Source organism: Ziziphus jujuba, chromosome 4 (genome assembly GCF_031755915.1).
Source record: "Ziziphus jujuba cultivar Dongzao chromosome 4, ASM3175591v1".
NCBI classification, from domain to species: domain Eukaryota; kingdom Viridiplantae; phylum Streptophyta; class Magnoliopsida; order Rosales; family Rhamnaceae; genus Ziziphus; species Ziziphus jujuba.
The window spans coordinates 5,377,449-5,402,430 of NC_083382.1; the positions used below are offsets into that span (position 1 = coordinate 5,377,449).

The 24,982-nt window shown below is 30.8% G+C and overlaps 5 protein-coding genes and 1 long non-coding RNA gene across 6 annotated transcripts in view; 4 read left to right on the forward strand and 2 right to left on the reverse strand.

Moving 5' to 3' along the window:
- The window catches only part of LOC107405133 (E3 ubiquitin-protein ligase SINA-like 10), a 134,291-nt gene extending 130,226 nt beyond the window's left edge, over positions 1–4,065 (forward strand). The window contains exon 3 of the mRNA XM_060816301.1: positions 4,019–4,065. Coding sequence (XP_060672284.1) covers positions 4,019–4,050 — 32 coding nt within the window. The 3' untranslated portion in view covers positions 4,051–4,065. The remainder of the gene's footprint in view (positions 1–4,018) is intronic.
- Positions 3,365–7,922, reverse strand: LOC107416250 (uncharacterized). Its single transcript, XM_016024727.4, has 13 exons — positions 7,636–7,922; positions 7,329–7,411; positions 7,137–7,194; positions 6,917–6,976; positions 6,638–6,767; positions 6,320–6,540; positions 6,141–6,233; positions 5,991–6,062; positions 5,392–5,424; positions 4,757–4,888; positions 4,347–4,403; positions 3,702–3,794; positions 3,365–3,612 (listed from the first exon to the last, which is right to left on the reverse strand). The coding sequence occupies exons 1-13, from the start codon at positions 7,729–7,731 to the stop codon at positions 3,556–3,558; spliced, it is 1,185 nt and encodes a 394-aa protein (XP_015880213.3). The 5' UTR covers positions 7,732–7,922; the 3' UTR covers positions 3,365–3,555.
- A 1,701-nt stretch (positions 7,923–9,623) lies between these two features.
- On the forward strand, positions 9,624–11,878 carry LOC107416246 (transcription factor MYB3). Its single transcript, XM_016024719.4, has 3 exons — positions 9,624–9,905; positions 10,388–10,517; positions 10,999–11,878. The coding sequence occupies exons 1-3, from the start codon at positions 9,776–9,778 to the stop codon at positions 11,390–11,392; spliced, it is 654 nt and encodes a 217-aa protein (XP_015880205.1). The 5' UTR covers positions 9,624–9,775; the 3' UTR covers positions 11,393–11,878.
- A 3,156-nt stretch (positions 11,879–15,034) lies between these two features.
- Positions 15,035–18,534, forward strand: LOC107416267 (uncharacterized protein At1g66480). The gene is made up of 2 exons (XM_016024745.4): positions 15,035–16,050; positions 18,133–18,534. The coding sequence occupies exons 1-2, from the start codon at positions 15,406–15,408 to the stop codon at positions 18,193–18,195; spliced, it is 708 nt and encodes a 235-aa protein (XP_015880231.1). The 5' UTR covers positions 15,035–15,405; the 3' UTR covers positions 18,196–18,534.
- A 1,232-nt stretch (positions 18,535–19,766) lies between these two features.
- On the forward strand, positions 19,767–21,401 carry LOC132803452 (uncharacterized). The gene is made up of 2 exons (XR_009638719.1): positions 19,767–20,832; positions 21,100–21,401. It is a non-coding gene; the product is annotated as an uncharacterized LOC132803452 (long non-coding RNA).
- A 190-nt stretch (positions 21,402–21,591) lies between these two features.
- On the reverse strand, positions 21,592–22,336 carry LOC107416256 (uncharacterized). The gene has a single exon (XM_016024732.4). The coding sequence runs from the start codon at positions 21,997–21,999 to the stop codon at positions 21,766–21,768; it is 234 nt and encodes a 77-aa protein (XP_015880218.1). The 5' UTR covers positions 22,000–22,336; the 3' UTR covers positions 21,592–21,765.
- Between the last annotated feature and the right edge of the window lie 2,646 nt (positions 22,337–24,982).

Sequence of the window (24,982 nt, forward strand, 5' to 3'; positions counted from 1 at the left end):
AAATTTTTGAAGAGCGAATTTCATATACAACGTTGAGAGGGATGAACTAAACTTGTATCGTCTTGACTAGGCATAAACCCATCGAAGTTTTTTTTTTTTTTTTTTTAATATATTTGATCAAAAAAATATTGAAGTTTGATTTAATAATTAATAATTATGTGTCTATGAAATTTCTTTTGGCAAATTTGTAAATGACATTTTTGCATTTGGTCACTTTTGACCCCATATATTATATTATATGTCATTCATATATACAATCCATTTTCCAAGCTGAAATAAACAAGGGGCACAATTTGGACAGAAACCAAATTTGCCACTATCACATGGTCTAAACAAATGAGATATGTATTGAATAGCATGGTATTAGTGTGTTAAACAACAGAGACAGAGACAGATAGTATACACAAAATGCTTTAAAATTGTGACATACATTTTGGCACATCTGAGCTTAAGCTTAATGATTTTAGCCCAAATTACACATCAAAACAGTATAAATTTCTAATTATAAATTACATTAACTCTTTGCAACTTCCTTCTAAACTATTTAGCACCCATTTTGTGTGTTATTGCAAAACACTCAAAAATGAACATACTAACTAGAGACAGTAGTCCAGATCAGAGACATTATATAGCTCAACTATATAGGTTTCATATTGCATTTCACTTTTGAATGCTTTTCTATTTGGAAGCTTTAGGAAATCAAACACATGAACAAGAGATAATGTTAACAAAAGTATATATATATATATATATATATACATATCTACGTATATATATACACATGTCGACACTCAACAAAAGCATATGTAGAATTAACATCCATACATTTCTTCTTGTTGGTCTCTCTGCTTGGCATAGCTAGGTAGAGAACCAACCTCACATACAATATGTGATGGTCCACAGTGTTAGAATGCCCTAATGACATTTTTAGAAATATTTAAAGTTTGGAATTTTCGATCTCGGATCATAAGAATTTTTTAATAATGTCACTAGAATGGTGCATGTCAGATGTTTGACCAAGATATGAAAGTTTTCTCAAGAAAACCCTGTTATGACTTCTCACACAAAATGATATTTCCAATTGCAAAGAAGAAAATGACTAAATAAGCTCTTTAGGGGGGAAGGGGGGATGTCAGTGTTTTGTTCTCCATTGCTCCCAGTTCCGACTTCGAACTTGGGCTACGCAAGCCTCCCATAGGCAATGACAAGCCATGGGATGAGCATAGGTGCCACAAAGGTAATCTTATGTCTCCGAGGAACAAGGAATATTAAGGATAGTACTGATAGGCGTTGTGAGCTGGTATTGTGCGTCACTCCCATGCTAGAGATTCAATATAGCATTCGCTATGCCATTTTCCATGGGCAATGCAAAAGACATACATGGATCTTTCTTACAGAGTTGTGGCAAATGTGTCATTGAGCAGGGACTTGGGTTCTACCTCATTCGAGGGGTTAGAAACTAGCAAGCACGGACAAGGCGACACCATGCCATCATATGGCATTCACATGTGGGATTCTGATCTTGTATTGTTCCTTTGGGTGGTATGTTTGTATAATGCTAGCGTACATGCCTCAAGGTCATTTGCTATTTGGGATGTACTTAAACCAAGACCCAAATGAAGGGTTCAGTTGTTGAGTAGATCTTGGCGCAAGGTCAAGCTTCAAGCTACCAAATGAGCATGATGTTATTAGGTGAGCTTGTCGAGTGGCGTGAGCCTTGATGACTATGAGGATCTATAGATGGAGTGAGCATTTTAACTAATAACCATGATAGTGGAAAGCAATTATAGTTCCCTATGTGCAAGATTTGCAAGAGCAGTTCTTGTCAATAAACTTCAGGGCATACATTTAGTATCAGACGAGTTGATATATGGAACTCGAATAATTAAAAGACTGGCCTTGATTAGAGAGTTTTGGTGTTATACTGTCTATTTCAGCTGTATAAAATGTGAGATCGTGACACAACGAAAGGAAATGCCCAAGGATGCATTTCATTGTTTTTTTTTTTTTTTTTTTTTTTTGTTTGGAAAAATGCCACAAATACAAATAATTAAAACCAAAAAGTCAGTCAATCACATCCAAAGATTTTTGGTGGATGAACAGGCTGATGATGATGCAGATTCAAAGGCATCGTTAAAATAAACATGCACAAAATTGGCATTCTCTCTGCTATTTCAACCATTATTTGCATAGATCTAGCCAGAGATGCTTCTCCATTCAGTATTCACTTAAGACCAATATAACAGTGACATGCAATTTGCATGTGTGCGGTGCCACATATAATCATAATAGTTTCCATGTCATGGAAAAAGAAAATGAGCTAATTATGACACTATATATGCTACAATATGATAATTAAGTTAAAAGTAACACAATATGAAGAATTAACTCTCTTTGATTTGCATATTATGATACTGTCGATGGCAAAACAATAATCAAATGCTACTGGAAGAAAAGGATATCTTTCAAGAGGAAACAAAAACTTTTAGCCTCTTTTTCTCCTAAAAGAGAATTTTCATAAAATTGAGGTCAGGTTACATGGACATATATATCCATGTCAAAAGATAACCATCAACAACTGAGGCACCTGGCACCAGACTGAAAAAAACAAGAAAAAAAATGTCCTGCAACCCAATACAGTAACTAATCAAATAGAAATGACAACAAGATTCACTTTTTACCTTTTATCTCTACCCATAAAAATACTTGATAAGTGGAATGACAGAGAGTTGAAAAGAAAGAGATGAGCTCACTGAATAACTGGGATGCCATCAATTTTGGTTTAGAATTACTTACAAATATTACCCTGGATTTTGGACAGCATCTCATTTTAGCCTCCTTTCTTGACCACTCATCCATTATTACCAAATTCTTTTTTTCAAAAAACTAGTGGTTTGGGTGGTGAATAATGGATGAAAGCCTGTTCACAACTGTAAGCAGAAAACTTACTGTAATAATCTACATAATTTTGGGTTAACTACATAACATAATCCACATGATATAAAGTGGACAAACAAGTTTCGAGACCTGCCTAATCTCTAAGTTTTCGAGATTTGTCTATCTGTAAAGATTTTCGTTTGTTTATTAAACTAGAAATTTATTTTCTCCCAGGATATTTAAATAAAACCGACATAGTATTCTTTAAATAAAGCTAAATACCTAAGAAACTAGTAAAATAAATTAATTTACCGTCAAAGACTAGCCAATTTGGGTTTTTTTTATTGTTCAATCATTATTCCAACTTTACATAAATTTTCAATTTTTCAATCTATTTATCTATTTTTGAATCAAAAATCAAGGACCAATGCTACTATGCTACATAATTGGAGTGAGAAAAGTGGATGAAACTGAAATGAGAGCTAGCTTTAGGCAATCCAAGAAAATTGCTTCATTAATTCTCCAATCGACAAGCATAAACAGACAAAATGTCATAGTTTAGTTAAAAACAACATTCTCAGATGAAATGAAATCTACTTGGGAGGTTTTATAAACATTCTGATTGGCTATCCTGTAATGTGTTATAGACATATTACATTATTACATTATGTACAATCTCTAGGTTGCCGGGGCTTCAGAACTTTGGTCATCCAACATCTCAACCACAGGGGCAAACTGCAGAATTTTGAACAACAATGTGTGAGAGAAAGAGAGACAGAGAGAGAGAGATTTGGTGTAGTTCAACTTTCAATACTAATACTAACCTCATCATCTTCCAAGTACATCCCATCAATTTCACTGTTCTGCTGGAATTCCCACCCAAGATTGTTTTCAAGCAGTTCCTTGAGCTTCCTTGTCTATAAGAATTGAAAAGTTTGAATTAAAACAATAATAGGCATTCTCTCTGCCATTTCACCAATTTTTGCAAAGATCTAGAGATGCTGCTGCATTCAGCATTCAACAAAGACCAATATGACAGTGATTTGCATTTTGTATGTGGTGCCACAGATAATCATAAAAGTGAAACAGTTGTGGGCCTCCAATGTTACTTTAGCGGGTGGAAATGAAATTGAATAGATAGGTTGCAAAAAGCTAAGGGTGGGATTAGGATAGGTGAAAATTCTATAAAGAACCTTCAGGGTTTAGAGAACATCTCAAAGCCAATTTGTTGACATCCTCATTGACAGTTTGCAAGTCATGCAAAAATTAAATAAACTAATTATGACATGATGCTACTATATAATAAGTTTGACACAAAACAAATTTCCTGATATGCATATTATGACATGTCTGGTGGCAAAATAAGAATCAAATGCTACTGTAAGAAAGGATGCCTTTCAAGAGGAAACAAAAACTTAGTCCTTTTTCTCCTAAAAGAGAATTGTAATAGAAAGGTTACATGGACATACCCATGTCAAAAGATCACCATCAACAACTGAGGCATCTTGCACCAGCCAAAAAAAGTCCTGCAACCCAATACAATTACTAACCGAATAGAAATGACTACAAGATTACTTTACATGACTTGAAAGGATCAATCAAATAGTTCATCTTTATTCATAAAAACAGTTGATAAATTATTGAATGAGAAACAGTGGAAAGAATGAGATCAGATACTAAATAATGGGATGCCATATATATATATATATAACTTTTTTTTTTTTTTCTCTCCACCAAAACTTTTATTACCAAATTCTATTTAAAAAAAAAAAACAATTAGGAGGTCAGGGTGAGAAATACTGAATTATGGATGAAAGCCTGTTCACCACTGTAAGCAAAAATGCACTGTAATAATAATATGATAAACTCACACTTGTACCTTGAAAAGGCGATGTAGAAAGCTATCAGCAGAAAACCAGGAATCATCTAACAATGTGGATTCACCAGCATTTGTATCTGTGGGATCTTTGCGGAGTCCGTATTTAAGTTGATAATAGACGACTTTGATAACCTGTGTGAATTGTTTCAGATGTTAGATACTGATTTTGAAAAAATAAGAATAAAAAGCCTAAAGGTAATGTCTCAAGTCTTAATTTATAGAAAGAGGAAACATGTAGGACAGAACCAAAAAGACCAATACTATGTTCAGTTTAGGAAATGGATACCGAACAAAAGCCACAGCTCATAATGGCTACAACTGTGGGTAGGCTTCATTACATTTCAAACTTTTATATTACTGTACATATGCTTCAATACATTTCAAAATTTTGATTCAAATCAAACCCATAACTATTCTTCCTATTTCTACAGATATGCCATCCTCTTACCGCATATTGGGCGATGGAGTACAATAGATCATCCTCCATATATATTTACAAAACATGGAATGAATCCTCAAAGAATAAAATAGTTCTGGCATCTACTTCATGAATTGCATCCTATGAACAGCCATATTGAATTTTTAATAATTTAAGAACAGACATTAGTAAACAATATCTGAATTATAAAATTTACCTTTGTGAATAGCTGACTCCTTGTCTGGAAAGGCTGCATTAGATGCAAAGCAATTTCAGTGAATTGAAACAGAAACTAAATCCTAGTTTAGAAACCATATGTGTAACAAAATCCGGCTCTAAGTCAACTGATGCTTTAGCATATTAGTTTGTATGCAAGCACTATATCACCAAAAAGCAACAGATGAAACAGGCAACAGCTGCTTTGTTCAAAATTAAGATAAGACAGAAGTTTAGAAAGAAGGAAAAAAACATTACATTTACAACATAAGCCAACAAGAATCTGATTCAAAGACTAATACTGAGAAGTGAAACCACGTAGAAAGGACACATTGCCAATCTAAATTGCATTGTATGTTTTACCATTCCTACCCCCCCCCAAAAAAAAAAAACAAAAAAAGACATAATGTCTTACTATATTTGCATATCATAAAAAACACCACATTAGTCATGCAAACACTGCAATAAAGCAGCTCAAAGTATCTAGCTAGGCCAAGTTCTGAAAGCAAATTGGATTTCAAATTAACAGCTTAGAGATTTGAATCTGACAATTACAATTTCATAAATGAAGTGAAAGCTGGCAGCTAAATGAATACTTACTGCTTTAGTACACCCAAATAAAAGGCTGACCAAAGACTTCCACTGTAGAAATGCTTCTAGCGATTGCCCCATCTACATCCACATTAGATGTCATAAAAATATGACAACATTAATGATACAACATGCTGTACAATACATATATGTACATACCAAAAACGCTACAAATGCAAATTGCATCTCTCCAAGAAGCAAGTCTTCAGAACCTCCATAATCCTTGTTCAGTATGCTCTCTAACAATTGTGTCTAAAGAGATCAGTTCAAATATATAGCCAAATTAGGAAACATAGATCAAAAACATTAACCTGTTTCTAAAATTTTTAAAAACTTACTTTGTCAAGATTCAGGGATGTAAGTTCTTGCCCCTCAACTCCTCTTTGCTTGATAACACGGGGAATAGATGTGTAGTAGCATCCTCTTCTCTGAGAGTTGTCAACAGGCATTGAGAACTTACTATCCTTCAATTGCTCATCTAGAGCTTTCTCCATTGTTGTTTTAGAAGTACTTTTAACCATTGATTCACATGCAACAGTGATTTCTCCTCCAATGGGTTCTGTCCACAAAATAAATCAAAATTAACAACATTGAAGAAACTTTTGTTTGCTGTGCCAATGAAATTGACAACACTTGAAATGGTTAACCATACATACCAATCCGTTCGATAACACTCTTTGTAATGTAATTAGACAATCGCTTCCAATCTCCATACTGGCTTAAATTATAAGGACCAAGATGTCTGTCAAATTCTAAATTTCTGACTGCTTCACTGTATCTCTCTTCCTTGATGGGGAAAAGGCAACAGAAGGAAAAAAACAAATAAAGAAGCAAAAGATGTCATTATTTATTTTATTGACATCAATATATCACAGTTTTATATTTAGACTAACACAAAGGAAACAAATAATAACACAAACAAAGTAAATACAAACCTCATCTTCTGATACTTTGACTAGCCGTTCCTCTTGTTGATCCCACTTGCGAACAATTACCTGTTGCAAAAATCAGTCACTCGCAATGAAAAAAGGGTGAACCAAAAATGCTGATACACAACTTCCAAATAACAGACAAACCAAATGTATTCCTAAATGTCCATAGTAATCAAAATGGTCGTAGGTAAAGAATGCAAGAGTCTAAAAAAGGATTGCATACCTCAGCAGGGCCAGAGTCAACAAAAAACCCAATTATTGGTGAGAACTCCTTCCCATCTCTGCATGTAGAAAATTATTTTGATTTGTGTATTCACCATAGACGATATAGATTTATGAAAATAACATTTAATATATCTCTCTCTCACACACATATATAGAATTTTTTTCTTTTTTTACAACCAAAAAAAAAAACCTGCTTGATGAACTATAATACACAAAATGTATGCCAGGAGGGATCATCTTTATGCCTTTGAAAGCAGGCCCTACTGAAGACATCTGCAACCAAAAGATATAAGAAATAAATTAGACAAAAAAAAAAAAAAAAAAGAACTCTGCGAAATGATTAACTTAGTAAAAGCAAATAAACTTTCAGCCTCCTTTTAATTTCCTAACCTAAACAAAACCAAGCTTTAGAGATTCTCAACTCCCATAACTTCCCATTTTCTCTCATTTTCCATTCGGCCAAACAAGAAAAAATCAGTCGGTGTTACCATCTTTACCTGAGTATCAATCCCGACTAGAGTGTATTGAGGAACGCCCAAAAGTAGAAGCGCCGAGCCCTGCTTCACTAGCCCTAGCGCCGTTTCAGGATCCATGACTAGGTTTCTTAATTTTTTTTTTTTTCAAATTACTAATTTCTTTATTATTATTATTTTTAATGAATTTTTCGGTTTTGAATATGATTTTCTAGCTCTGGTATTTCTGGTAGGAGTGTGGAACTAGGGCTCATTTTGCCAATCGCCATGGAAGAAGAACAGTCGAGAAGCCTCTCAGTGGCGCGCTTTGGTGTACAGTTTCTACATGGGCTGGGCCGATCCGGGTCGGACTTTATCCTTTTAAATTGGGCCTTTTATAACTGATTACAGCACGAAATATTATCGTATTTTCTTTTCCTTTATTTCCTACCCTGAAAACTTCCAATTTTTTATTTTAGTTTGTTTTCCTTGTGCACCTATCACTTGTCAGCCTCATTTTGTTGAAAAATTGGCATTTGACTAAGCACTCGGGAAAATTTATCGGGAAAATTTATCAAAGTATATTCAATTTAGAATGTGAAGATTTGAAAAAAATTTTAAATTTAAGAGATATTTGATTTACATTTTAAAAAAATCAATACAAATCTAATGATATTAAATTTAGATTTTAATAAATTTTATAAAAATTTATTAAAATCTAGATATATTCAATTAAAATTTTATAAAATTCTTTTAAAATTTGGTGGTATTAAAAAATTTATTGATTTTAAAAATTTTTTAAAAATAATAAATTTTAATGGATTTGAAAGGATTTTAACAGTAAAATTATGAAGAAAATTATTAATATAAAATCAACCATTAAATTTAAAAATTTCGTTGGATTCTTATAAAAATTTTATGGAGTCTATAAAATTCTATAACAATCCATCAAACTCTAAATTGAATATATTCCTTTTATTTTATATATTTTATTAAAGATAAATTTATCTTAAATTAAAACATAAATGATACTTATATATCTTGAATTTTTCATTACTTTATCAAAAGCTAGCAATTTTATTTTTTTTTGGTGAGAAACCAATTTCTAGATAAATGATTTATAAAAACTAGTTTCTTTTAAAATTTTATGCTTTCCAAACGGACTTAAAAAAAACACACTTCACTAATAAAAAAAATTCTGAAAAACAAAAAAAATAAAACACTAGTGTGAGAGATATTATTAATGATAAATTATTTATCATTCTACATGTTAAATTTTAAAGTGCATATCCAACTTGTTTTATTTACGAATTTTTTAAGACAATCTAATTTAATATCTCTGTATATTTAAAGTATGTTTGCAGATGATTATAGATGTACTCATTCTCTATTTCAAGAAACTTAAACTAAAAAACTTGGGTTAATTTAGACATTTCAAATATGAATAACCAAAAACACAATCTCTATTAATTCATTGTTTTAATATAAATAATATACACTTCTTAATCACAATGTTGGCTTTCCCATACAAAAGTTGGAAACCGCAATATTCATTTGGGTAGTTGGTTTCCAAAAATTAGCATACAACTTAAACTACTTAATTATACAATCTTAGTACGTACATGATCTAGAAAAGTTTCCAAGAAAATCATCCGAATATGTCATCTGTATCATCTCTGGAAATAGTACCTAGAAAAATTGTTAGATTTTTCACACCAAAAAATATAATTTTTTTTTTTCTAGAATTTCACCATATCTAAGAGTTGACTCCAAAATTTCAGACTCCAAAATTTCAGAAAATCACACACCAACAAAAAAAACAAACTATTTTTGTCACGAGTATGCGACAAAGAAAGCGACACATACTTAACGGTAAAACTCCACAACGACTGCAAACCGTATGGACTGTTGAGCAAGACCTGACCTACCTAAACACCCAAAACCGCTAGTCCAAGTCAATGCTTCCCACTTTCCTCTCTGCCAAACCCCCTCAAGCATTATATCTAAGCCCTTAATATATATGTATATCTTCTCTGCCTTTCATTTCCCGTGGAATATATTTCTATCTTCTTCTTTTATATATATATATATATATATACATGTTGGTGTTTTGCTCTTTGATTGGCTTTCTTTTGAAGCTTTTTTGAGGTTCATCATATAACTTCTCGTATATATCAGAAGAATAATGAGAAATCCTTGCTGTGAGAAAGAGGGCACAACCAAAGGAGCTTGGTCTAAGCAAGAAGATCAAAAGCTCATTGATTATATTACAACTCATGGTGAAGGTTGTTGGCGTTCTCTCCCTAAGGCTGCAGGTTTGTATATTTTAGATATTATATTATATGATTATTTTGGATCATAAATTCCACATTTTTTATGTCACGCATAAGGATTCCGAGCTTCTAATCTCAATATGTATAAAATTTTCTTATTATGTCCATGAAGAAAAACAATTTGTCTTGTGATATTGGGACTTCATGCGTTTAAACCCAATTGAGTCAATTAAATTTTTCCTATTTTTGTCTGGAAAGGGAAAAAAAAAAAATGTTGTCCCTCTTTTGTGTACAACTTATCCTAGGGTAAAATTCAACGGTTCTCTCTCATGTGAGATCAGGTGGTTAATTAAGTGATAAAATTTCTAGTTTTTAAACCCAAAGTTTCTAGCTAAAATTTATCTATCAAAAAAATAAATAAATAAAATTTGTCTATTTTTCTTTTTTCCTTTTTTACTACCTTTAAATTAGTAGTATTCGTATATTTATCTACTTTGTCTAATTGTGTTCATGTGAATTAATAGGTTTGCACCGCTGTGGCAAAAGTTGTAGGCTTAGATGGATTAACTATCTAAGACCAGACATCAAACGTGGTAACTTTGGCCAAGACGAAGAGGATCTTATCATAAAGCTTCATGCCCTCCTAGGCAATAGGTACATTTATACCATATAAATATATATATATACAAACATACATATATATAGACTTGCTTTATATGTCATGTTCTTAAAATACATACATACATACATAATATAACCAAATTTACATAATTTTGATTTTTTAGAAAACATTCAATAATATTAACCATATACTGATCACGTTATAAAATGTTATAGCATTGATATTTTCAATTAAACTTTAAATTATATTTAATCATGTATTGAGATGATAAAATTCTAAACATCCACGTTAGCTTACATCAGCATATAGATGAGCATAAAGTGGATGAATATTTTAAATATGATATAAATATATATATGTATATATATATTTTAGGATTTTATGTATATATATATAAATTATTAATTAAGATAACATCTTAAACATTTGGTATACCTAAAATAAGTTGTTAAGAACATATGTTTAATTTTCTAGATGACCATTGATGAATAGTGTATATATATTGAATGGTAGGTGGTCGCTAATTGCTGGAAGGTTGCCTGGTAGGACAGACAATGAGGTGAAGAACTATTGGAATTCTCACATCCGTAAAAAGCTAATCGCTAAGGGCATTGACCCAAATAACCATCGCCTAAACCAAAATTATAAATCTCCTCCTCCTCCTCAAATGGATCTTGTTTCTTCTGGGGGTGCAACACCGCCCGGATCAGTGATGAGCCATGCATGCAAGCCAATAGTCGAAAACGATAGAGCCTCGGACGATGCAGCAAGTTGTCTTGAAGAAGAAGAAACATCTGGTAACCATATAACAACCAAACTGAATCTGGATTTAACCATTGCCTTTCCTTCCCCTTCAGCTAAGATGGAAACAATAAACACATTTCCTACCCTTGTCCTTTTCAATTAATTTGCTAGATCATGATCAATCGGTATACATATATATATATATATATATATATATATATATGAAGAGAGATTGATAATTGGATTAAAGTCAATCTCATAGTCTAGGAATCTCTTTTTGCTGAAGAAGTACAGATCTGGATGCTACAGCAAATTAATCAATTAGAAAGTAACAAATTTATAACCAAGAGAAGTTTGGATCCAATTCTTTTGCATGAAGAGAAAGGAATATTCAAGGCCAACGAGATGATAAAGTTTTGAAGATATTTAGTGCACTTGCATGCATATTTGCCAAGAAGCCCAAAACTAATGCATACATATATATTATTGTTTTGTGTAATTGCTTGCTAATTACAATTAGCTAATAAAGCGTATAAATAGTTAATTAAGGTTGGTTTATTGGTAAGACCCTCACATTCATATCATAATATGTATCATATCAAAGGGTTCAAAACATATACCGACTTCTTATTGGATCCACTATTATATATATGTGTGTATATATGTATATATTTATATACAATATATATATATATATATATATATATATATATATATATTTGTGTTTTGTTGCTTTATTTTATTAGTTTCAGTTGATTTTTCTTGACCAATACTTTTAAACAAGTTATGTGAATATTAATCCTAAACTAAAAACCTTGAATTAAAGATTTCTACTCGTGTAAATAGATTTAAATTAAGTTAAAGTTACTGTGCATTTAGGGTTGCTTTTAGACCTCCACTTTTGATTTATAGAAAATTTTTCGTTAAATTAATGTAGTGTGTGGTAAACCTTTAGATTTTAAATTTTTAATAATTTAACCCTTTCGAAAACTAAAATCTAGGAATAACTTAGGAGCTCCTAGCATAATCAAAATTTTAAAATTAAAATTACTATTTTATATTTCAACTAATAATAAAATTCATTATTACCTACTTATATGTATATATAGCAATGATATATATATATATATAAAAGGAAACAATTATTCATATGTATATTGGTTATTATATAAAATTAAAATAGCTAATAGGTTTTTTACCAAATGTTTAAATTCTAATTTTGTAACTTTTAATCATTTCAAAATTATAGTTTACCAAATACTAATCAAATATCATAAAAATTGATCGTCATTTCAGTGGAGATTTTGCTATTTTTTCATAATTATTATAGTTATCCTAAATTAAGCCTTAATTTCACTAACCCCGTGAGAGATTTGACTTAAACATTTAGATTCAAAATGAGTCAAATACATCTCGTTGTGATGAATTGGTACATAACAAGTCCTTTTTTTTTTTTTTTTTTTGGGTAAAATGTTACTTTAAATTGGGAAAGCGAATTCATTAGATCACCTCTCCAAATACTTTTCAGAATATCAAGCAACTTTCTTCCTCTATTTTATGTTATTCTTTTTAGTGGGCAATTGTATTTGTACTCAAGCAATCTTAACGATGTATGATCTTAAATCTACTACTTGTCGTAATGGGTAATCCTTAAGTTACGGAAGGGTCATGCTACTTCCTATACAACGTTGTATCTTTAGAGTTTTATTTTATTAATATATATATATATATATAGATATATATAAAGAAGGAACATAGGAAACTTATATTTAAGTTGTGTAAATTATTTTGGGACGTCTGTCTTGATTCTTTGTTTTTAGGATATAGCTCATAGACTACAGAGATGGTCAATCCGCGGGGTAGAGAGTGTTGAAAAAAAAAAAAAAAAAAAAAAAAAAGCTGAAACTTAAACATTAATTCTTTTAATTTTTCACGTCAACATGCATGACCCCAATATGTAAAATCATTTTGGTTAAAAAAAAAAAAAAAAAGAAGGAAAAATAGAAGAAGGATCAGAATCAAGTCCCTTACAAATCCATATGTGAACACATAGATCTAAAAATGTTGAATGCTTTAAAGTTTAATTACATAAATGTTAAACATTGCTCTTAAGCAGCAACACCTTTTATGTCTTCAATACAAGCAAAGCCCTTTATATGACAGCAACATGTGAAATCATGAAAAGTTGTAAAAGGATTCATTATTTCCAATTCTATCCCATTTTAAAAAGCAGTTGTCGTTTTTACACTTAGATTTATATAATTTCTTTGTTGATAATTTTACATTCAAAATGGAAATCAATAATGGGCGGAAAGGGTTCACACAAGGTGACAGAGCGTAGCGGGAGAGAGCTTGCGCTTATCTACTTAAGGTGCAACCATTTTATGTCCATGTCCATCTCAGAGCTATCCCATTATGGGAAAGGGGAAGAAAGATCAATCAACTTCTAAAATAGGTAGAGCATTCATGTCCACACTTCTATTCTAGTTGTCCAATTCCACCCTCAAATCAAAGAGCAGTGAACTCTATTTCGGGAGCAGCCTAACTATGAACAGCTTCTTTTTTTAAGTGACATCACATCATTCGTAAATAGAGAATAAGACATAAAAAAAAAATATATATATATATATATATATATATATATATATAGAGAGAGAGAGAGAGAGAGAGAGAGTAAGGCCTAGTGTAAAAAGGTTAACATTATTACCTTTGCCACTACATCATCTGCTCACATGTTCTTCTTCATTTGCCCTGTAGCTTCTCAAAAAACATTTTTTATTTTCATTTTTCCATATTACCCTTCTTTTTCTTTTTCCTATGGCAAAATCTACAAGGTTAATCAATCAAACCCATTAATTACAATACAAATCTAATAAACTTTCCTCATTAATATCGGTCTTCCAAACTTAGATTAATTCGTGAATAATATGCATATATATATATATATATATATTTTAAAAAAAAACTCTATTGTTCTTATTAATTTCATTTTTATGGAAAAAGGGTATTTTTAAAAAAAAGTTAAAACATGTATTCAACATATTATTATATTATATAAGTGAAATAAAATACATTTTTTTAAAAAAATAAATATTTTCAATTATTTTTTACTCTTTTGCCATATTATAAAATAATGTGTATAGAGAAGACTTTTTTATTTTCTTCTTTCTCTTCTAATTATTTATTATTTATTATTTTTAATATGTTAAAGCATTATTATCTCACTAATAATTATATTTTTATCATGTATATTAAAAACAACTAAATTTAATATATATTTAATATTCATATTTTTTTCTCATGTTCTTTTTTGATGTATAACGTAAGATATATATATATATATATATAAACGTATAAACTTTCCATTTATGTGTTTTTATTTTTTGGCTGAATTTATTTTCCATATTTTGAAATAAAAAGATTTATATACATATACATCTATAATATACGTATACGTATTTTTGTCTAACTATGCGCCTAAATAAGATCAGAAATTATTTCTTCTTTCAATCCTATTGGTTTAGAGGCTCATATATATTGATTATCAATAACTGAAGTAATTTACGCAACTGGGATTAATCTATCCTTATCTTTAATCAAACAAGGTACCTAGTCGTATTTTTCATCTTGAGTCAAAGGTTACACAGAGTCTTGTTTAAGCTTTGTTTGATGTAAGGCTAAATCCTCTCTTCAACATGTCTTATCCATATTTTTAAAGGTTAACCAATAATATAAATCTTTCTTAAATCTTTCTTTTAGTCCTAAATGGCCAACATCCCCTTTTGCTTTTACCAAGGAAAAAAAACAAAGATATGAAAGGAATATAAAAGATAGCCACATATTTTCTCAATGGGAATCCATTAAAGTTTTTACTTTTTAATATTAATTTTTACTACCAAACAAAGTTTTGTCCCTCATGGAAGCTGAATGTTCCCACTATGATTCACAAAGTCTTATAAGAATCTCAAGAGGGCTTTCCCAATTTCACACACCCATTTCTGGCATGTTTGAATATTTACTTATTTAATTTTTCCCTGAATATTATTAGAAATACCCATATATAAGTACTCCATTAACAAAGTTCTTAGATATATTAAAAAAAAGAAAAGAAAAGAAAAAAAAAAAAGGTAGTTTGAGAGAGAGAGAGAGACAGAGACAGAGAGAGAGAGCAGAGAGATGGGGAACAGTATAGGGGGAAGAAAGAAAGCAAAAGTGATGAAGATCAATGGAGAAACTTTCAAATTAAAGACTCCAATACAAGTTTGGGATGTGGTTAAGGATTATCCAGGCCACGTTCTCTTGGATTCTGAGGCTGTGAAACATTTTGGCATTAGAGCTAAGCCTATGGAGCCCCAGCAACAACTTAGGCCAAAGAAAATATATTTCCTTGTGGAATTGCCCAAGTTTCTAGATCATGATCAGGATCAAAAAGCAACAAGAAGGGTTCGATCAGGGATAAACATGAGTGCCAAAGATAGGCTCGAGTGCTTGATGTTGTCCCGGAGATCGGTTTCCGACCTTTCCATGGTTCGAAAACCGTCTTCCAGTATGGATTCGGGTTCGAATTCAGGTCCTATGAGGGTTAAAATGAGGCTGCCTAAATCCCAAGTTGCTAAATTGATGGAGGAGAGCAAAGATGGAGTTGAGGTGGCTGAAAAAATCATTAGTCTTTATATGGAAAATGGAGGCGGCGCCGACGGACATATGCCGCCGCTGGAGGGAGGAGATGGTTTGCTGCACCGCCACAGCGACGCACGGCGGAAGCCACCGCGGCTACCTGCGGGGCTCGGTAGCATTGGAGAGGATTGCAAAGCTGATAAGGTAAAGTTTTTCTAATGTGTAAATATTTAATTTTTCACGTACAACATATTTGGTAAGTTCCATTTTCATGAATATGATTTTAGAAAAGCAAAAAGTGATTTTTTTATCTTTCATATTGGTACCAAATTTGGTGATGCTGTTGTTCGTGTAGTGTGGGCCCTATGTAACTGCTGTATATAGTATTGTTTGTTTTCCATCCAAGCTTTACTTAAAAATTAAAAAATTAACAATCCATAAGTAGGCTACCATATTGTTAAGCCACAAAAAAAAAAAAAAAAAAAAAAAAAATTGGTATGCTACCATATCAAGTTATTAACAAAACTCTTTTTTTTTATTCTTATTTTATATTAACAATTCTCTGTTTTTGCAATATGGTATGTTATGATTTAAAAAAAAAAAAAAATTAGTTGACTCACTTCCAATTTGATATAAATTTTTTGATCATTATTAGGTTATACAGTAAATTTACTGTATAAGCTAATAATTACCTTTCCCTGCTTTACCTTATTAATCTTATGTACATGCTCATAATTAGAGTAGTGATACAAATTTTTTGTTTTTTGTTTTTTTCATTGTCCTGTTGTGAAAAAACAGTTATAGAGCAAGGGAAGAAAACAGAGTGAAATAGAATATTTTATTTATTTATTTTTTTTTTTTTACTAGTGTGTTTTCCATATGTATAAAAAGTCAAATTTCAAGGCAAATTGTCAATTTGGAAGGTGATTGTGATGGTCAGAAGTTGGGTTTAAAACCATGGCTTAAATTAAGGAGTAGGAAAACCTAATTATATAATCTAAAATTGAAAGTCGGACAAATGAGACCTGTTAGTTGTTGCCTTTTGAAATATGTGACATATTCATTAAGTCGCATTCTTTAACGACTTGTGGGGAAGGAATAATAAATTCAAGAAAATGAAAGATTAATTTTGTACTAAGCCAAAGAAAAATTAAAATAATTGGGAAAAAAAAGAATAGGATAAACAATAATGTGACACAGTTCCTAATCCTTATCTACTGGCCTAAAGTTGGTTTGGAGGGGCTTAATAATCATTCTAGAGGATTATTCTTTTGACTTTTTTGGCTCTTACATCGTTGTTAGCTAGGGACAAAATTCAATGTGGTCTGGTTCTGGTCACCATAACTTGAATGTTTCATAATTTCTTCATTGAAATTGGACCAACCTCAACGTAATTTTAGGTTTTTTTTTACCCCTCATCCAGCATCTTTTTCAAATTTAGTTATCACCAAAATTATATTTTCCTTAGATAATGCCTCTAAATTAACATATAGAATTTTCGATGTTAATGCATTTAAACTTTTTTCTTTTTGGTCAAAGTTTATTTTCATGAAATTTCGGGTAATTATGAAAACTGACTTGGACAAAGTTTTTATTTTGTTTTGTGTTTTTTTTTTTCTGACCACTTCAAACAGGGTCAACATTGATTTGCGATATTTATGCTCCAAAATTTGAAACTGTTCTAATGTATTATATATTGTTTTCAATCTTTCATCATCCACGTTTTTACTTTCTCAGCTTTTGTGATAGGTGATGAATATTATAGATTCACTTGGAATTCACACAAAACCATTCAAATTAAAAAATTTCCAGAAGACGTATTGAAAATTTTATCCTCAAACTCAGATTTTTTGCATTTTTATTAGTTGACTGGGTCAATATTCAAGTTCAATTTGAAGAAGATTACGGAATTCTCAGGAAGGTATCAGGCACCATGGAATGACCAAATCTAATTCATGAATATTTTGTTTTTGGAAACACGTTTTACTAATTCCTTATTCTCAACTTGAGGATAAAGATTCGAAAATAGAAATTACATGTAAATGGGTGAAAATTAGTTTAATTATTCTTTACGTTGCCAAGGAAAGCGTTCCAAATTGTGTGATATTATTGCTAACACAGTTTTTATTTGTCGTTTGTGTATTGAAATGTTAGACTTTATGGAATCATTTTCTAAAATAATAATAATAACAATATATAAAAACAGAGATTATGGATATTTATTAGTTTCAAGTTATATATATATACACGTATAATTTACGGATGGTTTTTATGTAAAATTTGCAGAAACGGGTGAGTTTCGTTTCAGAAGAAGAAGGAGAAATCCGTATGGAAGTAGGCTGTCAATAGGTAGCTAGTAGCAGTTTAAATCTACTTTTAGGGAAATTAATTAAGCATCATGAGGCAGCCAATGCAACAGCCAGCTACCACGGCACATTTTTCTTTTTTTGGTGTCTTTGATATGAAATATATGTAAATAAATTCATAGTTTTTAACTGAGTTTATGTACCAATCGTATTCACCCCAAAAAAAAAAAAAAAAAAAGGATTTAAATTTATGTACCAATCAAAAGTGGAAAATCTCTTGGTTCTCGTGAGTGTGTATTATTTTTCTCCCATCTTTGCCTGTGGTGGAGATTTACTTAAGATTTATCTTATTAATAGTAATAGGCTCTACATATTTCATAAATTATGTAAAAAGCACCCTCTATATATATATATATATATATATAATATTATGCTATGACAACCATGTCTTTGCAAGTTTAATTCAGATAACATGTTTCATGAATTACAAATTAATTTGATGAGGTAAGCAATCTAACTAGCAGGAGTATTGTATATGTATATAACATATAATATAATTTTGGTAATCATCTACATATACATATAATATATATTTAATCATTGTGCTAGCTATATATACTCATAGTGGAGGTGGATTTATTCCAAATAACAATAATTATTTGTATGTGCTTTTTCTTTTTGATAATAATGTTTGTATATACTATATTAATAAGAAATCAGAACAAAAATTCTTCAAAATTTAGTAATATGTTGACTTTTTTAATTTGATGATGCGAATTTTATTCAGAAATTTAAAATACATAATTCTTTTTCCAAGCAAGATCATTAAAAAAAAAAAAAAAAGAAAGAAAAGTCTCTTGTTATTGTCGGCGAGACCAATCAACCAAACCACAGCTACCATTCAACCGCTAAACTACTCACCTTCCGCCATGTGACAGTATATGGGACCTATTGTAGGTCCTGTACTCACATATGATGACTAAATTTTCGCAGCGTTAAAATAATATTTTTACCCATAAAAAAAAAAAAAATCAAAAGATTTGGGAAATATTATAATTGTTTTACGAAATTAATTTGAATCTTAATTAATATAAGCATTTCTAAACATTAAAAGTCTAAATAAATTTTTCTTTTTTTTTTTTCAAAAATACCTCTAAAACATTTTATTTTTAAGTTTAAAGTTTAAACTCTATATATCATCAAAATGATTTAATAGAAATAGTTTAAAACAACAATTCATTAAATAGAAAAAAAAAAAGAAAAAAAAAAGGACAATACGTATCTTGGGATAACAGATAAGAACACATTCATAAAATAACAAAAAAAAAAAAAAACAATAATAAAAACAAATAACAGATAAAAACACGTTCCAGCAACAACGAGATAAAATCAAGTGGATTAGACATCATCTATCAATCATTTCAAAATTATATCAATTTATTTTTATTACGTGTTTAAAACTTATAGAAGAAACCATATGATCTGTTTTTTTCCTCCAACATCATGATGGCACATATTTACCCAAAAAATTGGCCATGACCACTTGTCGAGAACCATGCAAATCCTTCTATCCCAATTCTTTGATATATATATATATATATATATATATATATATATATATATATATATATATATATTTAAAACTTATAGAAGAAACCATATGATCTGTTTTTTTCCTCCAACATCACGATGGCACATATTTACCCAAAAAGTTGGCCATGACCACCTATCGAGAACCATGCAAATCCTTCTATCCCAATTCTTTGATATATATATATATATATATATATCTATATATATATATATATATATATATATAACTAATTAGCCACTCACCAGAAACCATTGAAAATGATTGACCCATGGAGCAATTATACAAAAAGGATAACTTAAATAAAAATAAATAATAATGATAAAAATAAATTAATTAATAAAAACTATTTACTTACAATAGAACACGATCGATACTATATGATATACATATAGCATAGATCTTAATCCTCTGTTTATTTTTGTTGGATTCTTGTATGTGATTGTTTTTTAAATAGTACAAATATATTTCAGCACATTTGTAACTTGAATTTACTTATCTTTTTAATTTTTTTTAATTCAATTGGTTTGATATTATCTATTAAAACAACAATCAAGTGTTAAGATTAAAAGCTGAGCACAAATAAAGATGAGGGAAAAAAAAAGACAAAACAAAACATGCAGAGCATATAGGGAGATCTATCTGAATACTGGTAATAAAAAAAGTTGAACATTTTATATATTAATATACATGCATGTCATACTTATCCTTAGAAATAGGACTCTACTTTGGATTAACTTTTCAAAGATGTCATCCACAAAAATCATTATTTTGAGCTCTCTAATAACTCTTTCCCTTTCTATTTTATCACTTTTGATGAAAATGGCACCGCCAATATTTATAGCAAACACTTTGCCTCTAAGTGAAAACAATGTAAACCAGAATATATATATATATATATATATTAATTAGTTAGTACTTGGTCATGTATTACTATTTGTTGGTTCGAAGGCTTAAGGAATTAGATGCAGAGAATGACAAGAAGCTTAAGGTGCATGTGTGCATCGAAACGGCAAAGGGATTTTGTTCACAGAGGTTAATGCAGATGTGACTCTTGAACAACTTGGCCACCCAATTTTAATTAGAAAGGTACTCTTTAATGGTCCAGGAGTCTGACGGTATTCTTGGTTCTCCTTTGATGTTAATCCAGATTTTTTGGTAATGGATGTTAATCCATGTTAAATCTTATTTGCTTTTGCCTTCTTATTTGAAATTGTTATAACATATGTTAGATTAATGATCAAATACACACACACACACACATATGTATCATAAATTATTTTTAAATTTTCATCTTGTTTGTTATAATTTATGATCAAGATTTGTTTGCTTGAGTACAATTTTGCTTGTTTTCAGGACATATGCTGGACCTTCCAATTCAACCATGTCAATAGCTATTCTACCAAGTATATGAACAAATCAAACTTCAATCTAATTTTGGTAAGGATTATATCCGCTTTGTGAGCCAAGATTGTTATATATTTATCTATATACATGGTTTTAAAGGGTCAAAAAGACATATAGGAAGAATATATATATATATATATATATATATATGTGTGTGTGTGTGTCTGTGTCTCTGTTTGGTAGAGACGTATTTTGATTCAATGTTACTGACTAGATTTGAATATTTATAATGAAAAATGTATTTATCACCAGCTCCTCATCATTAAGTGGAACTCAATACATATTAATTTATAATTAAGCCATATTTTCTTCATTATAAAATATATATATATATATATATATATGTCAAATAAGATTGATATAATTGTTAATTTATTTACATATACATTTAAAAAAAAATAAAATTAAAAAATAAACTTGTGTGTTCAAGATAGGGAAAAATTATTATAAAGCATATATATTATATAATCAAAAAACACACACAAACATAAACAGAAAAGCTTAGACGCCAGCTAGTAGCTTAGTAGACTTAAAAACACAAGCATTAACATACAAAGAAATTAAGGAAAACAAAGGTATCAAATCCAATAGAAAGAGAGAAACAGGGATTCATGATCAAATGGGAATGGCATTGGAGACGGACGGGTAGACAACAGAAGCAGGGTGAGCCATGATTCGGCGGCCTTTCATGTGCTTAAAGCAATAAACAACAGCTCCCAGAGGCCATTCCACAATAGCCGCTGCGGCAAACGCCAAAAAACCCACCGTGGGTCCGACCACCTTGCACCGGCATGGGTTGCTATGAGTCCCACATTGCACGCACACTGGAAATCCAATTCCTCCTGTCATTTTTCTTTCTTTCTTTTGTTTTTTTTGGTTGATATTTTTCACTCAGAATATCAGAAAACTATATGCAAAAAGCTCAGTACCAGACGATGAGAAAGATTAGAGTATTTATGTTGTTGGGCGTTGATTGGGTTTTTATAGACTTTTAGTTTTGGAGTGCAAGGTGTTTTTTGGATTATTATGAGGGTGGTTTTGCTACGTGTTCTAATGTAAATGAAATATGTTTGATACGTGTAGTGCTGCGTGGGTGTCTTGGACACGTGTTGGGATTTTATTGTCTTGTTGTTCATCTGTGTGGATTTTTGTTAATTGATTATATTTTCACTGAGTCCAATAGGTGGATCATGGATGAGAGGGTATATTTTATAATTTTTATGTAGCTTAGAGATACATACATATATGTGTGTGTGTGTATATTATATAAATTAAAAAATCCAATGTTAATGCATGTTATAACAAATTAATGATCTCCTCGTTAATTGATTACTGTTACATGTCATACTTTGATTATGTATTGGTTTGTTAATTTTGTAGAACGGTTCATCATACTTTTTCATTTATATGGGTTAATAAGAAATTTTATAGGATCTTTTTTAGATTTTTACAACACACACACACACACACACACACACATATATATATATACATATATAATACAGGGAGATAATATATGCACACTTTACCCACTTTTCAAGGATGAATTTATCAATGTAATAACAAAACTAACAAAATTTTGAAAGTTCTCATTGTTGAAGCTAATTAGACGACGTGCACCGTTATCTGTAAAATGGGTCGTGTGGTAAAACTGGTGGGGTGTGCTTGGCTGTGTAATTTTAGTTTAGGTTCTCATTAGCTAAGGAGAAAAAAAAAAGAAAAAAAAAAAGGCAGGTGATTTGGTTTGATGATCCATGTTGCAAATCTAAGAGTTCCTACTTGGACATTCTTTTAGTACATATCTTTATTTATGTATATGTGTTGGAATAATGTCGGAAATTTTCCAATAATCTGTCATCTTTTAAATTTGCAAGCGTATCATTTCAAACCTGTAACAGTTTAAAGAAATAAAAGAAATATGTACACTAATTAAATCAAATTTCTCAGATGATTGTATTGATTATTGGAGAACAAAAAATAATCTACAAAAATCCAATTGACTTAATGATTAAAGAACTTTTAAAATTAAAATTTTCAACTAAGAACAATAGAGTAATTGAAGTAGATTCTAAAAGAATAAACTAGATAATCCAATATCTTGTAGTTATAGTAGAGATGTGTAGAACCCTTTTTATATTCAATGGAGCCTCAATTTATATGTGTAGAGAACTTTGAGTTGCTTCACTCGCTTCCAATGTGGGATTTTTTAAAAAACCAAGTTGAAAAATCATAATTTATACGTGTGTAAGTTTTGTCTCTCTATCATCTCCAATCAATGTATGACTAATACTATTTAATTGATTTCCCAAAAATAATATTTCAACGAAATAAAAATATTAATTTGAAAAATTAATATTATGATCCTAACAATATGTTTGTGTTAGCAATGATTGCTTTGGTCTTTTAGTTTTTAATATATTTACACTGGGCCAATATGCAAGTGTAGTTTTCTAAGACTACTAGAGTTAGAATTTGAATAATTTGTTTTTTTTAGAGAAGTGTGAAGTCCCACATCGGTTGGAAAGGGAAACGAAGCATGGTTTATAAGCATGTGGATACCTTTTCCTTGTAGACGCGTTTTCATGAGGGAAAATAAAACCGTGAAAGGTAGGATTGGGCTCATCACCTAGCTTCCAAAGCGGATAATATTTCGGTTGGACCTTTTTAAACCCGTGAGGGCTGGGTTGTAAGAGGATTTTTCAGGTCCAAAGCGGACAATATCTACATGCGGGTGGTCTGGGCCATCGCAGATGGTATCAGAGCCAGATCCGGATCGCTGGCGTGTGGATACCTGAAGGGGTCAGATCCCAAGGCATCGGTGTGTTTTAAATCCGTGAGGGTTGGTTTATAAGAGGATTCCCCAGGTTTTTCAAGTCCAAAGCGGGCAATATCTACATGCGGGTGGTCTGGGCCATCGCAGATGGTATCAGAGCCAGATCCGGATCGCTGGCGTGTGGATACCTGAAGGGGTCAGACCCCAAGGCATCGGTTGGAAAGGGGAACGAAGCATGACTTATAAGCGTGTGGATACCTGAAGGGCTGACCCCTTAACCACTGAGACGTGTTTTAAATCCGTGAGGGCTGGTTTATAAGAGGATTTCCCAGATCCAAAGCGGACAATATCTACATACGAGTGGTCTGTACTGTCACAAAAATATGCTTCGCTTTGTGATTTTTCCCTCTAATACCTCAAAGTGTTTTTTTCATTTTGATTTTGATGCAGGGGATATCTTAACCTTATCAAAATCTGATTAACAAATCCTAGTGTTCTTGAAGCCAACGAGATACACCAGAAGATGATAGCCTATCAGAGTAGTGGAAGCTCTTGGGAATTTAGTAATAATTTCTTGCAATGGTACATTTTTTTTTTTTTGTTGATATATTTAAATGTAATTAAAAAAAATCACTATAAATTGAGAATTGGGACAGTTTATTGAAAGATAAATTCAATAAACAAGTTGTTATTTTCTTTTTTTCCTCTTTTGTTTGTCATTTTATGGAAGATTATGCATTATCTCGTAGTATATTATATATTCTGTATAATTTGATTGATTTTGTTGCTTTCCATGAAAGAAGAAAATTTTTTATTTGGGGGAAGAGATGTATTGGGAGATTCCCGGGTCTCTTTCATCCTCTGTAGGGGTGTGATGTGGTGTGTGGCTGTTTTCTTTTCTCTCTTGCTTTCTTTCATTTCCTTCCCAATTTTTCTATCTCTGAATTCCGTCTTTTCTTTCTCTCTATCCATTTTCTTTTGTCTCTATTTATATTTTCTCAATGTTTTTCTTTTAAATTTTTCTCTTTCTTTTTTATGTCTCTGTTTTTTTCTATATTT